This window comes from Notamacropus eugenii, chromosome 6 (assembly GCF_028372415.1).
Source record: "Notamacropus eugenii isolate mMacEug1 chromosome 6, mMacEug1.pri_v2, whole genome shotgun sequence".
Lineage (NCBI taxonomy): Eukaryota > Metazoa > Chordata > Mammalia > Diprotodontia > Macropodidae > Notamacropus > Notamacropus eugenii.
Window position 1 is genome coordinate 153425818 of NC_092877.1, and position 15935 is coordinate 153441752.

A 15935-nucleotide genomic window follows, 5' to 3' on the forward strand; every position below is an offset into this window, starting at 1 on the left:
AAATAGAACTGGAAGAGATAATTTAAAAATTATTGAACTGACAACCATGGTCAAAAAACATCGTCTTTCAAGAAATTATCAAGAAAAATTGCCCTGATATTCCAGAACCAGAAGATCACCTAGAAATTGAAAGACTCCACCAATCACCTCCTGAAATAGATCCCCAAATGAAAACTCCCAGGAATATTATATAGCCAAATTCCAGAATTTGCAGTCAAGGTGAGAATATTGCAAACAGCTAAAAAGAAACAATTCAAATACTGTGGAGCCACAGTCAGAACAGGCTTGGAATGTGATATTCTGGGGGGCAAAAGACCTGGGATTACGCCCAAGAACCCCTACCCACCAAAACTGAGTGTCATCGTTCAGGGAAGAGCAAAAAGAATGTTTAGTAAGACAGAGGACTTTAGCATTCCTGATTGAAAAGAGAGCTCAATAGAAAATCTGACTTTTTTATATGAAACTTGAGATAAGCAGGAAAGAGAAAGTATAAGAGATTCAGTGTTAAACTGTTTGCATTCCTACATGGGAAAATCATACTTGTAACTACTCAAAATTTTCTCATTATTAGGGTATTTGGAAGTACACATGGACAGGGGACATGAGTCTGAGTTGAATATGATGGGATTATTATCTAAAAAAATAAAATTAATGGGTGGGGAGGAATACACTGGGAGAAGGTGAAAGGGAGAGGTAGAATGGGGTAAATTTATCTGACATGTAAGAAGTACCAAAGAGCTTTTACAGTGGAGAGGATGATGTGGGGTAAGTACGTGAACCTCTCTCTCATCAGAATTAGCTCCGAGGCAATAATATACACACTCAGTGAGTAGAGAAATCTGTCTTGCTGTCCAGGAAAGGAGAGAGTAAGATAAATAAGTGGAAAATAAGATAGAGGAAACACACGGCAATCATAATTAACAAACATAATTAACAAAAAAATTTTAAAGCATGTTTCTCTCAAATATATAGAGAACTGAGTCAAAGTTGGAGAAATAAGAACCATTCCTAAATTGATAAGTGGTCAAAGGATATGGATAGGCAGTTTTCAGATGAAGTAATCAAAGCTATCTATAAACATACAAAAATGCTCTAAATCATTATTAGAGAAAGGCAAATTTAAAAATGGCTCTGAGCTACCACCCCATACTTATCAAATTGGCTAATGTTACAGAAAAGGAAAATGTCAGATGTTGGAGGGGATATGGGATAATTGAGACACTAATGCACTGTTGGTGAAGTTATATACCAACTCAACAATTCCGTACAGCAATTTGGAACTATACCAGAAGGCCTGTAAAACCATGCAAAACCATGCATACCCTATGACCAAGTAATACTAGGTCTGTATCTCAGAGAGATAAAAAACAGAAAAGTAAAAGGACTTATAGCTGCAAAAATACTTGTAGTAGCCTTTTTAGTGGTGGCAAAGAATTGGAAATGGAGGGGATGTTCATTTGGAGAGTGGCTGGACAAGTTGTTGTATACAACTGCGTTGAAATACTAAAACCTGGAAAAACTTACATGAACTGATGCAAAGTGAAATGAGCAGAACCAGGAGAAAATTGTGTACATTGATAGCAATATTGTTTGGTGACCAACTATGAATGACTTAGCTATTCCTAACAGTACAAAGATCCAAGCCAATTCTGAAGATCTCAAGATAAAAAACCTACAAAATGCTGTCCATCTTGACAGAAAGAATTGATACAGTCTGAATACAGATTGAAGCATGCTTTTTCTTTACTTTTTTGTCTGTATTTTCTTTCACAACATGACTAACATGAAAATATATTTTGCACGACTGCACATGTATGAATCTTTAGCAAATTGCCTTTTCAATGAGGGAGGCAGGGAACGGAGGGAATTTGGAACTCTTTTTTTTAAGTATTAAAATTGTTCTTATGTGTAACTGGGAAAGTAAAATAGTAAAATTTAAGAAGAGAAAATAATTTGGGAGCTAGTATAGAGGAATCACCGTGATTTATGTGGGGGTGAAAATTTTTAGTAGAGTGAATTTCAAAGGATGAGAGGTTGTAATGCTAATGCAGTACTCATAGCAGCCACTACGAATATGCATGTGTATTTCCAGGGGAAATTCGCAAAATATAAATAACTCTCTTCCACAAAGAAGAAACTGAGATATTTATTCAGGTACCAGAAAGCCAGCTCCACCAAGGTAACAAAGAAGTTTATGCACATCACCAATCTAGGGAAAATGACATTCTCAAGCTTTCTCTCTATTAGGCCTCCCCACAAAAAAGCACCCTTAGGCAAAAATCCTCCCTCCTTCCCTCACTCTAGTGGCACTGCCTCAGCTTTGCCTTGCCATCTCTCTCTCAGCTCTGCCTCTTTCTTACTTCCTGCTCCATTTGGCAAGCTCTTCCCACCATAGGCTCCATGTGACTCAAGCTAGGGGCTCAAAAACTCAAAGCAGGTCACATGGGCCTATTAAGGGGCAGGGAAGATCTTCAGATTCCCGTAACAGAGGCTGCTGAATATTGGTGTCAGAGGGAGACTTCAGAAGTAACATTGGGTAGCTGGTAGGATCAGTGGCTTGGGGAATGTGAGTAAAGTTACAGCTAGTGTTAGAGAGGTTAGTCAAGATACAGTTGTCTGTGGAAAGAGGGCAAGCTTAGAGGAAATGGATAGAAGAAAATTGAATGGTAGTTACCCAAATGTAAAGATTTTGTTTATTATTATTTGTATTATTAGAGCAGGAATTTCAACAGGCACAGTGGAGGGAATGAGCACAGTTAGAATCTGACATGGTTAGGGTAGAGTTGAGGAGGGTGTGGATCTGAGAATAGGAGATAGGAAGGCAGGGCTAATGGATAGAGGGTCATTGCTGGAGTGAGGAGGGATCCAGGTTTAAGTTCTATATATACTAGTTAATGTGTTATCTCTTATCACCTTGGGGAAGTTACAGCTTATAAGTGCTGTAGGTAGTTCTCAGGTTGTAGAATGAGATATGCAAAACTCCCATTCTGCATAAGTAGAGGGGAATTTCTAAAGTAAGAATTCCTTTTGCTGATGAAATCATAGATCTAGACCAAAAACGAAAGAAAAAGGTAGAGAATGACTGATTATAGAGCTAACTTGTTATGGTGGTTAAAGTTCTGGCCTTGGAGTCAGGAATTCATACAATTTCAAAAAATAAATTCCTCCTCTGTTAGACTCTGGGAATAGGCTAGCTTGCAATCTACTCAGGAAGAACATTCAGACGTTATAAATTGTAGGTAGATTGTGTTCTACATTGGTGAGATGAGAAAAACAAGAAAACCACATCGTTAATATGTTAATATCTGATATTTATGATGTTGATAACGGACTATAAGTACTATTTTGCCAGGTTTTATAATTATTTTAAAGCACTTGAAAATTTATTTCTTACATGATACTTTAATATTTCAAAAGATCTCTTAACACTTCTTCCACTGAATCACATCACACCCTATCAATACCTTAGTAGATGGTTTCATATATTGTTAACATAAAATTAGGTTCAGTATTTGATAAACAATTCAACACTTAACTAAGCAGGGCGAGTTTTTGAAACATTTTCATTTGGCTTGGATTGGATAGAGCTTGTGCTCTTGTATAATCTTTGAGAACTAGGCTGACCTTCACACCATGACTTTTACCAAGATTGTGAAACTCATAAGTAGTTGTTTTCCCTTCATAAGGTTTAGTACTGTATTCCTTGCTGTAGTATTGAGGGAGAGCTTAGAGTAGGTGGAACATAAAGCGGACTTGTTAGTCATAATGACCACATTTTGTTTCTGTGAGCCCATAAGATTAAAGTGACATGGAACATACCTTAAAAACTACACTACTGTGTTACTGCACATTGCTTCTTTAAACCTTTTCTTAATCTTATTACATAGAAATCGCAACTATGAATGAAGAAAATCTAGATATAACAAATGGATGCAGCAAAGTTCGGACTGGTACTCAGAATGAAGCAGCCTTGTTAGCTTTAATGGAAAAAACTGGTTACAACATGGTTCAAGAAAATGGACAAAGGAAATTTGGTGGACCACCTCCAGGTGAGGATTAGGTGTATATCAAATCTCTTTAATCCTGTACTTTAGGCATTCAGATTATGAATATCTTCTTTCCTAGTACAGGTATCTTCAACAGAATTTTTTTCTTTCTAGTCTCCCCTTAACTATCAAGTCATGTTCAATCTCTGGGAAAGAAAAAAAATGCTCCTGAACGTTTTTCTCTGTAACTTTTTCATAACTAGGACAACAAAACTTTGTTTATTTTAGAAGACCAGGTTTGGGAGATAGGGTAATGATGGGAACTAAGAAACAATGTTAAATTTGTAATGATGGGCTAATAGCTGGAAAGTTACTTAAAAGATCATCTGGTCTGACCTCCACATCTGAAAGATTATGAAACTGAGGCCCAGAGAGGCTAATTGACTTGCCGAAGACTGTAGAGGCTATTAAGAGGCAGAGCTAGAAATCATACTCAGCTTTCCTAAATCCTTTTTTCTTTCTTTTTGTCACTCTATCATACTTTTGAGAGTAGTGGGCAGCTGTGGAAGCTTGACTAGATGATCAGTGGGTGTTGGAGCAATGGAAGTGAGAATGAATCAATAAAACCAAGGTATAGAGAGGTACCACGTTTGCCTTATCTCCAAATAATAAGCCATCTCTCAATAACAAACCAGTAAATAAGTAGGATTTAGAAAGATCTTCCTTGAAAATTCTGCTTTCCTTTCAGGTTGGGAAGGTCCACCTCCACCAAGAGGGTGTGAAGTTTTTGTGGGAAAGATCCCTCGTGACATGTATGAAGATGAATTAGTTCCTGTTTTTGAAAGAGCTGGAAAGATATATGAATTCCGACTGATGATGGAGTTTAGTGGTGAAAATCGAGGATATGCTTTTGTGATGTACACAACTAAAGAAGAAGCGCAATTAGCCATTAGAATTCTTAATAATTATGAGATTCGTCCAGGGAAATTCATTGGTGTGTGTGTGAGTTTGGATAATTGCAGATTATTTATTGGAGCTATTCCCAAAGAAAAGAAAAAAGAAGAAATACTTGATGAAATGAAGAAAGTTACAGAAGGAGTTGTGGATGTCATTGTTTATCCAAGTGCAACTGACAAGACCAAAAATCGTGGTTTTGCATTTGTTGAATATGAGTCCCACAGAGCTGCTGCCATGGCAAGGAGAAAACTTATTCCAGGTGAACAGATCATTTTGTTTGTTTCTTTTCTTTTCTTTTTTTTAAATCTGGAGCTGATTTCATTGGTGTAAGGAACTACTGGTGAGGAATTTTTCTCTACTTCTGCAGGTCAGTAAATGTTCTTCATCTTAAAGTTGTAGAGACCTGGGACACTGAAAAATTAAGAGACTTACCCCAGGCATATGTAGCTAATATATGTCAGAGGTAGGACTTTAATGTAGATCTGACTCAGAGCTTCTCTATGCTGTGTGCTACACTGCTGCTGGGGAAAAAACCAATTTTTAAAGTAGGCTTTCTAAAGGAAGATTGTTATAGATGTCAAATGATGTATCTGTTATTTTTACTTTAAAAGGATTATACTGCTTTTGAGGTCAATTTTATAAATCATATAACCCCCACATAAAAAAATAAAAAGAAATATTCTGAGTAAACAGAAGTAAAATATTTCAGAAGCCTTATAATCAGATTAGAGTCAAGCAGGCTATTCATTATAGAAGGAAGTAATTTGTAAAAATGCCTTTTGGTGATAACTTTATCATTTATTTTAACAATATGCATTATTTGAATTTCTTTCAAGGGTGGAACTTAGAAATGGAGCTTGAAAAATTTGGTCAACACTAATTATTTTTAACTTCATTTCAAACTAAACGTGCCCAATTTGGATTTTATTTGAAAAGATAAAATTTATTTCAGAGTTATAGATATTTGAGATATATCAGTTTTTCCTTCTTTGGGAGGAATTAGTCAAGTATTTGATCTTCATTTTGTCCATTTTAATTTTGCCTGTAAGTTGAATATCATTTGTAACTTTTACAGGAACATTCCAACTGTGGGGCCACACTATACAGGTAGATTGGGCAGATCCAGAGAAAGAAGTTGATGAAGAAACAATGCAGAGAGTTAAAGTTTTATATGTTAGGAATTTAATGATCTCTACCACAGAGGAAACAATTAAAGCAGAATTTAACAAATTCAAACCTGGTGCGGTTGAAAGGGTGAAGAAACTTAGAGACTATGCTTTTGTTCATTTTTTCAACCGAGAAGATGCAGTGTCTGCTATGTCTGTTATGAATGGAAAGTGTATTGATGGAGCAAGTATTGAAGTAACACTGGCTAAACCAGTAAATAAGGAAAGCACTTGGCGACAACATCTCAATGGTCAAATTAGCCCAAATTCTGAAAATCTTTTGGTATTTGCTAATAAAGAAGAGGGACACCAAAAAACTCTAGGGAAACCACCAAGTCTTCCAGCTCGTCTAAATGGTCAGCACAGCCCAAGCCCCCCAGAAATTGAAAGATGCACTTATCCATTTTTCCCTGGAACAAAGCTTACACCAATAAGTATGTATTCTTTAAAATCTAATCACTTCAATTCTGCAGTAATGCATTTGGATTATTACTGCAACAAAAATAATTGGGCACCACCAGAATATTATTTATATTCAACAACAAGTCAAGATGGAAAAGTACTCTTGGTATATAAAATAGTTATTCCTGCTATTGCAAACGGATCTCAGAGTTACTTCATGCCAGACAAACTATGTACAACACTAGAAGATGCGAAGGAATTGGCAGCCCAGTTTACTTTGCTTCATTTAGGTAAGTTAAATGCTCACTTTAAAAACTGTAACGTGAAACAAAAAAAACTATTATTACAGATTGTGCCTAAATTAGGAGATTTTTTTTTTTTGGCAGTTGAATAACAGCTGTGGCTTTTTAAAAATGTATTTTACCCTGACTTCACAAAGTTATAGTAAAATTATTTTTTAAATTCTAATATAGCTTTTAAAATGTTGTTTTATTGTGATACATGTAAAGTAGCACTACTCTAGAGGGTATGGCCGTGCTACTTATTCTCTTTGGAGTTATCACTTTGACTAATAATCTTAATTGCAATTACCTTTTTGAGAGGTGGTAAGTACACTATCTGCTGCTAAAGTTAGTTCATGACCTTATTCCTGCATCCTAAGGAATGTCTTCACATTGTTTTGACAATTGGTCAGGTTAAGTCAGTTAATTAAATAACCATTTGATGTGGTTAAAATATCAGTTAATTCAGTTGTTTGGATAAGTTGATCGATCTTTTCAGTCAAAACAGCCAATCCAGTTAATAGCTCTGTGTAGACACAGTCTTAAGTTCACCAATCTGGAATTTTGTTACTGTTACTCATGATCAGCAATAAGCATCTTTAAGAAGTCTTTTGTGGTCATTCTGATATATTCATGCATTTTCAAAAAGTAAAAATATTCTTCACAATATTGTGTGGAATAATTAACTCGTAAAAACTAACAGAAGGCACTGAGCTTTTCAGAGATAAGTATTAAAGAAAGTATTTGGAATTCTGAAGAAGGAACTTCCTTCTTTGGTTACTTACATTTATACTTTTTTTCCTCCTCTTGTTGGTCTCCATTTACAGTGCTCAGTGATCACTGGTTTCTTGAAAGTCAACAGTAAAAAAAAAAAAAAAGGTGCCTTTTTTTAAGTGATGGCTACACTTATGAAGGATTAGAAATGGTCTTTGGCAACCATAGGTTTAACCATTAAGACTTTAAAGTTTTTGTCTGTTGGATCCTAGCAAGAGTAGTGAGAACAGACAGCAAATAGTCTACAAGAGAGGGTTTTCATCTACATTGTTTTTGTAGTTTTTCTAAAAATACCTCTTACACCCGTGTTGTTTGGATTCATTATATGCTCTGGTTTGTAAGTCTGAACCTTTGGCCACAGTAGAATCTGAACCATTAGATTGAGAGATAAAAGGAAGTAGAATATGCAGATCTGGTAGAGAGAATGCAGATATGACTGCATTCAGTCAGTCATAGTTTCTCTTGATTATATAGGCATTTGCAAAATCTGTCTCCTAATAAATAAAGACTATTTTAAAATTATCATAATTTAATAAAAGTTCAATAGTTTTTGACTTTACAAGGAAATAGCCGACTTTTTGGGGGAGGAAGGATTGGTGATTTGGAAATGACTGCAGAAGCATTTAGTCCAAGGGTGGTGAACTTGTGGCCCTCTAGATCGGTGGGTGCAGCTCTTTGACTTGTGTCCAAGCAAAACAAATCTTTTTATTAAAGGGTTTTGTTCGGTGAAGTTTGGATTCAGTCAAAGGGCCGCACTTGAGGACCTAGAAGGCTACATATGGCCTGGAAGGCCTCAGATTCCCTACCCCTGATTAGCCAGATAGCTCTCTTGCTAAGATTTCCTAGATCAGTTGTCAGTGAACTAGCTTAGTCACGTAGAAAATTATTATTGATACAGCCTCTACTTTCTTTTTCCTTTCTTTACAAACTCTTAAAATCCTGACCCCTTATAAAACCTAGAACATGTGATTTCTATCCACTAATCTGTTAGTTCTTTTGATTGCTGTTTTTTCTGCTTATTTTGTTGTTCCCATGAAAAGTTTGTAGCATAACAGGAAATTGCATGATACCAGAAGTGGGCACTACTAACTCTTGCCTCCATTATTGGAGGACTTTGCCACACAGAGTAGATGAGAGGGCAGTCATTCACTGTTAGCTGGTACTGACTTAAATAAAACCAGTTATCTGTTTCAGATTCAATAAGAATCCTATCTTTGCTAATGAGTGCCAGGGGTTCAGGAGAGGAGGGGGAAATTTTAATGTCTCACTTAAAAATCTGTTAGCTATTCCCCATTTTCACTGTAAACATCTGTTTTGACTTTCTGGCAAACCTTTTGTTAGCTGCAAATAAGCAGCAAGATTTTTACTAATTTGAGTTTCTTTTCTCTCAGTCTCTTCGTGCTATCTGAGGGAAGGGCTAAGAAGGAGTTCGCATGGCCAAAAGGTAGGAAATAGGTGGAGTACAGGGCTTAATATTCTATTTGTGTGGAAAACACAGGGCCTGAGCCTTAACCTACTTGACGAGGATATGGATACAGGTGGTTGATAAGTGCTAGACTAAAGAGTAGGAATGATGAAGGTAAAGACTTGGGAGTTAGATCTAGATGTATTCAGAAAGCCAGTGTTTAAGAGGGTGAGGGTAAAGGAGCTCTGAAGTCCAGGAAAATTGAGATCCAGGGAATTTTAAGATTCTAGCAGAACTGGATCTAGGAGATAAACATCAAAACCTTGATGAGCAGTGAAAGAAGTTGAGACTAAGCTATAAATAGAACCAGCCAAGTCAATGTGTGTGTGTGTGTGTGTGTGTGTGTGTGTGTGTATGTATGTGTATGTGTTAGTTGCCACCTATGTGCAAGCCACCGTGCTAGAATCTGGGAATAGGAAGACGAAATGAGTACCTCCCTTCAGTGAGCTGGATTCTGAATGTTGCTTCAGCTTTGATTTGCAATGGTTGAATGCCTTTCTGGACCTTGTGAGGCAAGCTCCATCATTTCCAGCTTGTGATGGTTAAAGATTGATATCTTCTGCACAGCCTGGTTTTATCAGCTGATTGGGTTCTCTTAAAAACCAAATATGATTGTAAGAGCTCCACATCCGTAAAGTTTGAGAAAGGACCTTTGGGATTCCTATCAGGTGCCTGTTTTCTTAGCGTGAAGCTTCTTATGGGGTTGTTAGGACTTAAAGATGATTTCTTTTCTGGGGACCATGGAGCCTAAGTTATTCCTGTAGTTCTCTGTGAACAATTGATGGTTGTTTATTTTTCCTCATAAATCTTGAATCTAATTTTCTTGATAGTCCTGTTAAGCATTTAAGCTCAATTTCTAGTTTCTACTAGTAAGACTTTTTAATTGGAACTCTACCTTAGATTTAAGTTTATCATCTTTATAAAGATGGACTGGCCTTGGTAAGATTTTATGGATAGTATTTTTGAGTTTCATGTTGAAATGGAGCTGTCTGGTATTTGTTATACTCTTGGAACTATAACCTATCTGATCTTTAAAATACTTCAGTGGATCTCTGCTCTCATGAATGTGGGTATACTTTCCACTGATTCCACTGATCCTGCCCTTGTTGTACAATCTTATCTATGACTTACCAGAGATGTGTTTTCTGGAATCCTTCTCCTAAGTCTTTAGACTTTTGTTATCTACATTTGTTATCTCCATTGCTCTATCTCACATGATTCACCTAACTCATTTTTTATTATAAATTCCTAGATGACATCTTTTTTGTCACTTCTTAGATGTATATTCTTCTTGGTAATATGCTGCCACCTACTTATATTTACCATGCTTCTATTCTTTGTCTTTGGGGTTTTTCTCCAATTTTACTTGTTCAAAAGATTGATATCTGTGTGCCAGTCTTGGTATTGGTATTTTAAAGATGGGTTTTTGTGTTAGGGAACACTTTTGGTTCACTGATAATGCCACACGCTTTCCCATTTGCATTGTAGCCCTCTCCCCTCTATACAATTTTAGACCCTGCTCATTATTGGCATATGGTGCTTATAGGCCTATAGGTATATGTGTGTGTTCATGTGTGTGTGGGTGTATTTGTTACTCATCCAACCACGTGTCATGATCTGAAAAATAAATATTTTTCATTACACTTTTTTACCTAAAAAGTTTGTTAGGTTAATCCCTTTTGAGAGGCTATGGATTTCATTTAGGAGTTAGGTAATATTCTTGGGCTTGTTATAGTCAGAACAGTTGCATATGGAAGATGGGACATGTAGATGACCTCGTCGTTTGTAAGGACTCCTGTTATATTTTGACTTCATACAAGACATTATCTCTTACATTGTAAGTATCTTTGCCAAGCATTATCTTTCCTGTTTTATGGTTTACTCCATATTGATAATCATCAGAGGAACACTGGGCAAAATTACATTGGTGATCTCATCTGTGAAGAAATCGCATAAGAGTAAATGAGAAACAACTTCATTGGAAAAGAACTCTTAAAGTAGCATTTTGTTCCATTGAGCCAGGTACTTGTTTTTAAATCAAACATAAACCCAGTGGGATCTTGCATTCCTTGCTCAGTTGTGTTCTTTTATTGTTAACATGTATTTTTCTATGGGAAGTAACCTGTAGAAGTCTGCCTGCTCTGATATATTTTCATCAGTTCACATGTAGATGATTCACATAAAGATTTTATGGAGTCAAGCAAGTGAACATGGGTCAGTAGTTGCCAGTATCTTTATAGTCTTCTTTTTTGGTGATAATAACTCTGGTTTTTCCCCCATCCTTTTGCTAATATGTCTTGAAAATCAGTTCCTCAGTACTATTAAAGTTGTATCTTCCAGCATGTTTTTTTTTTTTAAGGATATGTACTTCAACTGATAAAAATGCTTTCCCTGACCTTGCACTTTTTATACAGTAATGGGCAAATTCCTTGGGACGAGTAATAACTTGGATTTGGTTTTGTTTTGTTTTAGCATTGGTCATGCATGTGTTTTTCTGCGGACTCTAGGTGGATTCAGAACATCACTCTTTGACCTGATGAAACTGGATCTAGCTGGTTTTCCCACCCTTGGTTTTCTATTATTTGTGTGCTAGATTTTGTGCCGTACAAGTGTTTCATTGCTTTCTTTCATTGTTTTTAATTCTTTGGTTTTAAGATGGATGTTATACCTTTAAAATAGCCAGAAGTTGTCATTCTTAAAGAGCACACTTCGGTAACTTGTAGAGGTGTTGTAGTGTGTTGGTATGAGAAAACCAGACATTTCAAGCCTACAGTGAAGCAGGAACTAGACAAGAAAAGTGAAGCTGAAAATGAAAAATAATGCCAAGAAATGAGAAATTGTTGCTCTGAAACACCCTTACTTCTCAAAAAACCACAACCAAAAAACCCAAGCAAATACCTTCAGAAGACCCAGCAATTGGAGAGATTGTTAACAGATTGTTCTGCAGTATGTTGTTAGCTTCTTGAATTTGGAAGAATAACCAGAAAAGCAATAAATAACTGCTAACCTACATTGAGGAGATAGTACTTGCAATAGGCAAGATTTGGTAAAAGCTAGACTACTAAAGATTGGAGTAAAGAGTAATTTTTGCTGATAAAATTTAACTTTCTCATTCAAGTCTATAACTGCTAACCTACATTGAGGAGATAGTACTTGCAATAGGCAAGATTTGGTAAAAGCTAGACTACTAAAGATTGGAGTAAAGGGTAATTTTTGCTGATAAAATTTAACTTTCTCATTCAAGTCTATACCAAAATTATTATTAGAAGAAGTCCAGGCGAACCTGTAATATCTGAATTTTTTCAAAAGACTGAAAAACATCCACTGGAAAAAAGCCTGTTTTAGGAATGGTCTTAATATCTTGTCCCCATTAAGAGAATTATGAGCACTTATAGGAAATATTGATCTACTGACAGAAAAGTAACCTAGAAATTCAGAAATTCCCAAATGAAGATGGAAAGCTGCAGTATGATCTTGTGCCATGCCAAATATCATTAAAGGCTGAGAAATTTATCTAAGAGATGGAAATAAGCATACTTTAGTAACCTGTGAACTGAGTTGATTTAAACCACATTGAAAAGTCTGTGGGCTATAATCAAGGATAGACTTGGGAAAATTGATTATTTGTCAGACACACTTTATGATACAATGTTATGTGTACTTTCATGATGAAGAATTAATGAATATTTATCAAAATTCCATAAACTCAATACCAGACAACATAAAACAAGTAACATTGCAAAAGTAAATCTTATATATTAAAAGTGATTTTAAAGATTTAAAAAATTGTCAAGTTAATTCTTTTTCCTTATCCAGTTAATTTGCACACTGTTGTAGCACATTGGTGCTTAGTTGTTTGAATCCAAATAAGGTAGTTTTACTGTATTTGATGAATGAATACAAATCATTGCAGTGGTTAACAATGTAAGCAATATTTTCTCCTACTACTTCATGTCTTTTTTCTCTTGTTGCAAGAATATCATTATTAATGTGGCTCAGTTCTTCCAGTAATATATCAGTGTTATCACTTGAATAAAGGGCTCCAATTTGGATGCAAAAATTAGATTCTGTCACATCTGTTTTATGTTGTTTCTTGTCTCCTTTTGAGATTTATCTCTATCTTTGAATAATCTGAATTATTGGTTCTAATGCTAAGCGTTTTGTAAGTTCATTTTTCCCCCTCAGTCATGTATTCTTTTTTGTTTGTTTTATTATGTAACACTTCTTCAGCTGCCCTCTTCTGCAATGTTCTGTAAGGGACTTTAGACTTTAAACCAATGTTGTCTCTGTCTACTGCTCTTTCTCCTTGGCGAGAAGCCAAGTCTTTGTTCTTGGCTTTTTTTGCTTCCTCATTGTGCCAAATGCTTTTCTTGGTTAAATTTCTCTAAGAAATGATGGGAAGCAGTTTCTTTATCTGTTTTTCATTTTTTAGCATCAGTGACTTAAGTCAAAAAATATGTGATTACTGGGTTTCAAGCACTGATGCAGAATGAAAAATAGTTCTTATGCTACATTCTACTTAAGGAAATCATAGCTAACAAGAAATTTTTAAGAGGGAATGCATTAGCAGTTTTAGGGGAAAGATGGGGACCATCAGGCAAGACTGCATGTAAAAGGTGATACTTGAATATTTAAGGAAACGAACTCTTACTCTTCACTTCTCTGAATAAGTGCATTTTAGGAATAAGTGAGATGTGAGATGCCAAAGATGTAAGATAAAGGACTATGTGTATGAAACAGCAAGAAGGCCAGAATGGCTGGAATGGAGAGTGTGTGAAAAGGAGGCATATATAATAAGACTGAAAAGATAAATTGGGGTTGAGCTTTCTGGAACTTGGAATGCCAAACAGAAGAGTTTATATCCTAGAGATAAAATAGGAGCAATAGGAAGCCTATGGAAATCGAGAGTGTAGTGGGGGAGTGCTTTAGAAGAGCACTTCTACAATTGTGTGGAAGATGGCCTGGAGCGGGGTGAGACATGAGGCAGCTAAGACAGTATGGCAGCAGTTCAAGGGAGAGGAGATAGATTACATGCTGGGTTGCCATATTTTTTTCCTCTAATCTGTTTTATATTTTTAAACATTATTCTGAACTAATCAATAGTGTGACTTAAAGCAGTCCACTGACTCAGAAGTGGCATTCATGTTGGTAAACCATTGTTTTATGGCTCTTAAGTTTGTTACTATTATTTTTGGGGTGATGTTCAGTACTGATTCTGTTAAGTACCCCCTCACTTTTGTTGACTAAAACACTTGTGATAGCTAAATATCAGGCGTCTGAGTAGTCTATAATCTTTGAACTCCTTTAATCCTCAAACATTTTTCTAGCATTTTTTTTAACTTTAAGTTGAAATCACTATATATCAAGGTACATGGTGACTTGACCGTGAGGATTTTCATTGAATTCTTCTTAGAATGTTCATGTTCTGCACATTGTTACAGGTGTTGGTATTTGTGTTGCAATAATCTTGTCAGTGGTCTTTTTGCTTGTGCCTCTCATGAATATTTCAAGGTGAGGTAACAGTGTTTTCCATTATTTTTTCATTGTCTTTGGACATTCAGTAAATCATTTGACCTTGAGAACCTGTGAGCTATCCCTTCCATTTAGCTGTAACTTTATATCATCTTTAAAAAAAAAGTTTTATTGATAATTTTTATCATTACGTCAAGGTAATTTCCCTCTTCCTCACTTTCCTATAGATTTAACTCCTCTCTGTTTCTTAGAAAAACAATTAAGCAAAAACATCCAAATACACAAGACAGCTTCTGTCTGATAATGCAGTCTTTTGTCCTAATTCTTCATATCTAGTTTTTTTCTTATAGTAAGAATATCATTATTAAGGTGGTTTATTTCCTCCAGTAGTATATTTACTCAGTGATAGTTGATCAAAAATATCAAATCTAAAGTGTTAGTGCCTTAGTTAATATTTAAAAGTATACAAATACATGATTGATTTAAAAGCCATGTGCCAGACAAGGATAACTGCTTTAGAAGACTGCCAAGGAGGTCTGACTGAATGAGTATTCAAAGTCCTATAGTTAAGCAAGCTACAAATCTTGAGCTAGCAGAAAACTCTGCAGGCCCCTGGTATACTGAGTCATGAGCTAGCAGCTCACTCCCTGGCCTTGTTTATAAACAAGATCATTGTCCCCCCTCTGGGCCATTCCTTCCCCATATTCCTTTCTGTTCTAGATATATGAATGTTTCCAACAATAATTGATAGTTTTTCAATTTTCAAAACCTAATTCCTTGTTCCCATTTCAGCATGGCCTTGGAAGGATTACTCATTTATAGGTTAAAATTCATCTTTTGAAGCTAAACTAAAATGAAGAGGTAGAGTGTTAGAATTGTGGAGCAGCAAGACCTTTTCTGAGCCGATTTTGAAATCTCAAGTCCTACTCAAACTAATGGATCTCTTTTGCACAGGAGCACTGAAAGACCTTTGCAGCGAAGTGCTCCTAACTTTTTTCTAGAACATCTCAGGAGAAATCATCCCATTGCCCTTGGCTCCCACTTCCTTGACTCCTTCTCTGAAACTGTTCAGTATCTTTACTGGCAGTTCAGTGCCCTCTACTTACCTTCTCCTGGTGTCACTGCTAGGATCCAGGGTATAGTCCCAAGTCAGACTGAAAATATATCACCTGTTAGGCACATGGTGCAAGCACCAGTGCCGTAGAGAGTTTCTTATTCATTTAAAAGCCTATTACTCTCCCATGATCTTGTATGATTCCATCTCCTCAGCCACTTATTTCCATCTTTCTGATGCATCAAGATGTAGACAGTACTGGGGGTCACATGGTGGTTCCCTTGATGGCCTGCTGCTAGATGCTACGTTAACATCTTCTTTCCATCACTTCTGCAGCATTACTGTGGAAGACTTGAGGACGATTTCAACTTTTTGACT

The 15935-nt window shown here is 36.1% G+C and overlaps 1 protein-coding gene across 7 annotated transcripts in view; it reads left to right on the top strand.

Moving 5' to 3' along the window:
• Positions 1 to 15935, top strand: part of RBM46 (RNA binding motif protein 46) — a 106370-nt gene that overhangs the window by 19368 nt on the left and 71067 nt on the right. For 4 of the 7 annotated variants that reach the window (XM_072621325.1, XM_072621321.1, XM_072621324.1 and 1 more), the window contains exons 2-4: positions 3888 to 4049; positions 4735 to 5202; positions 6019 to 6801. In XM_072621325.1, coding sequence (XP_072477426.1) covers positions 3899 to 4049; positions 4735 to 5202; positions 6019 to 6801 — 1402 coding nt within the window. In that variant the 5' untranslated portion in view covers positions 3888 to 3898. Of the gene's footprint in view, positions 1 to 3887; positions 4050 to 4734; positions 5203 to 6018; positions 6802 to 8957; positions 9011 to 15935 lie in introns of all 7 variants that reach the window. The other 3 variants (XM_072621319.1, XM_072621322.1, XM_072621320.1) reach the window with 1 other exon arrangement.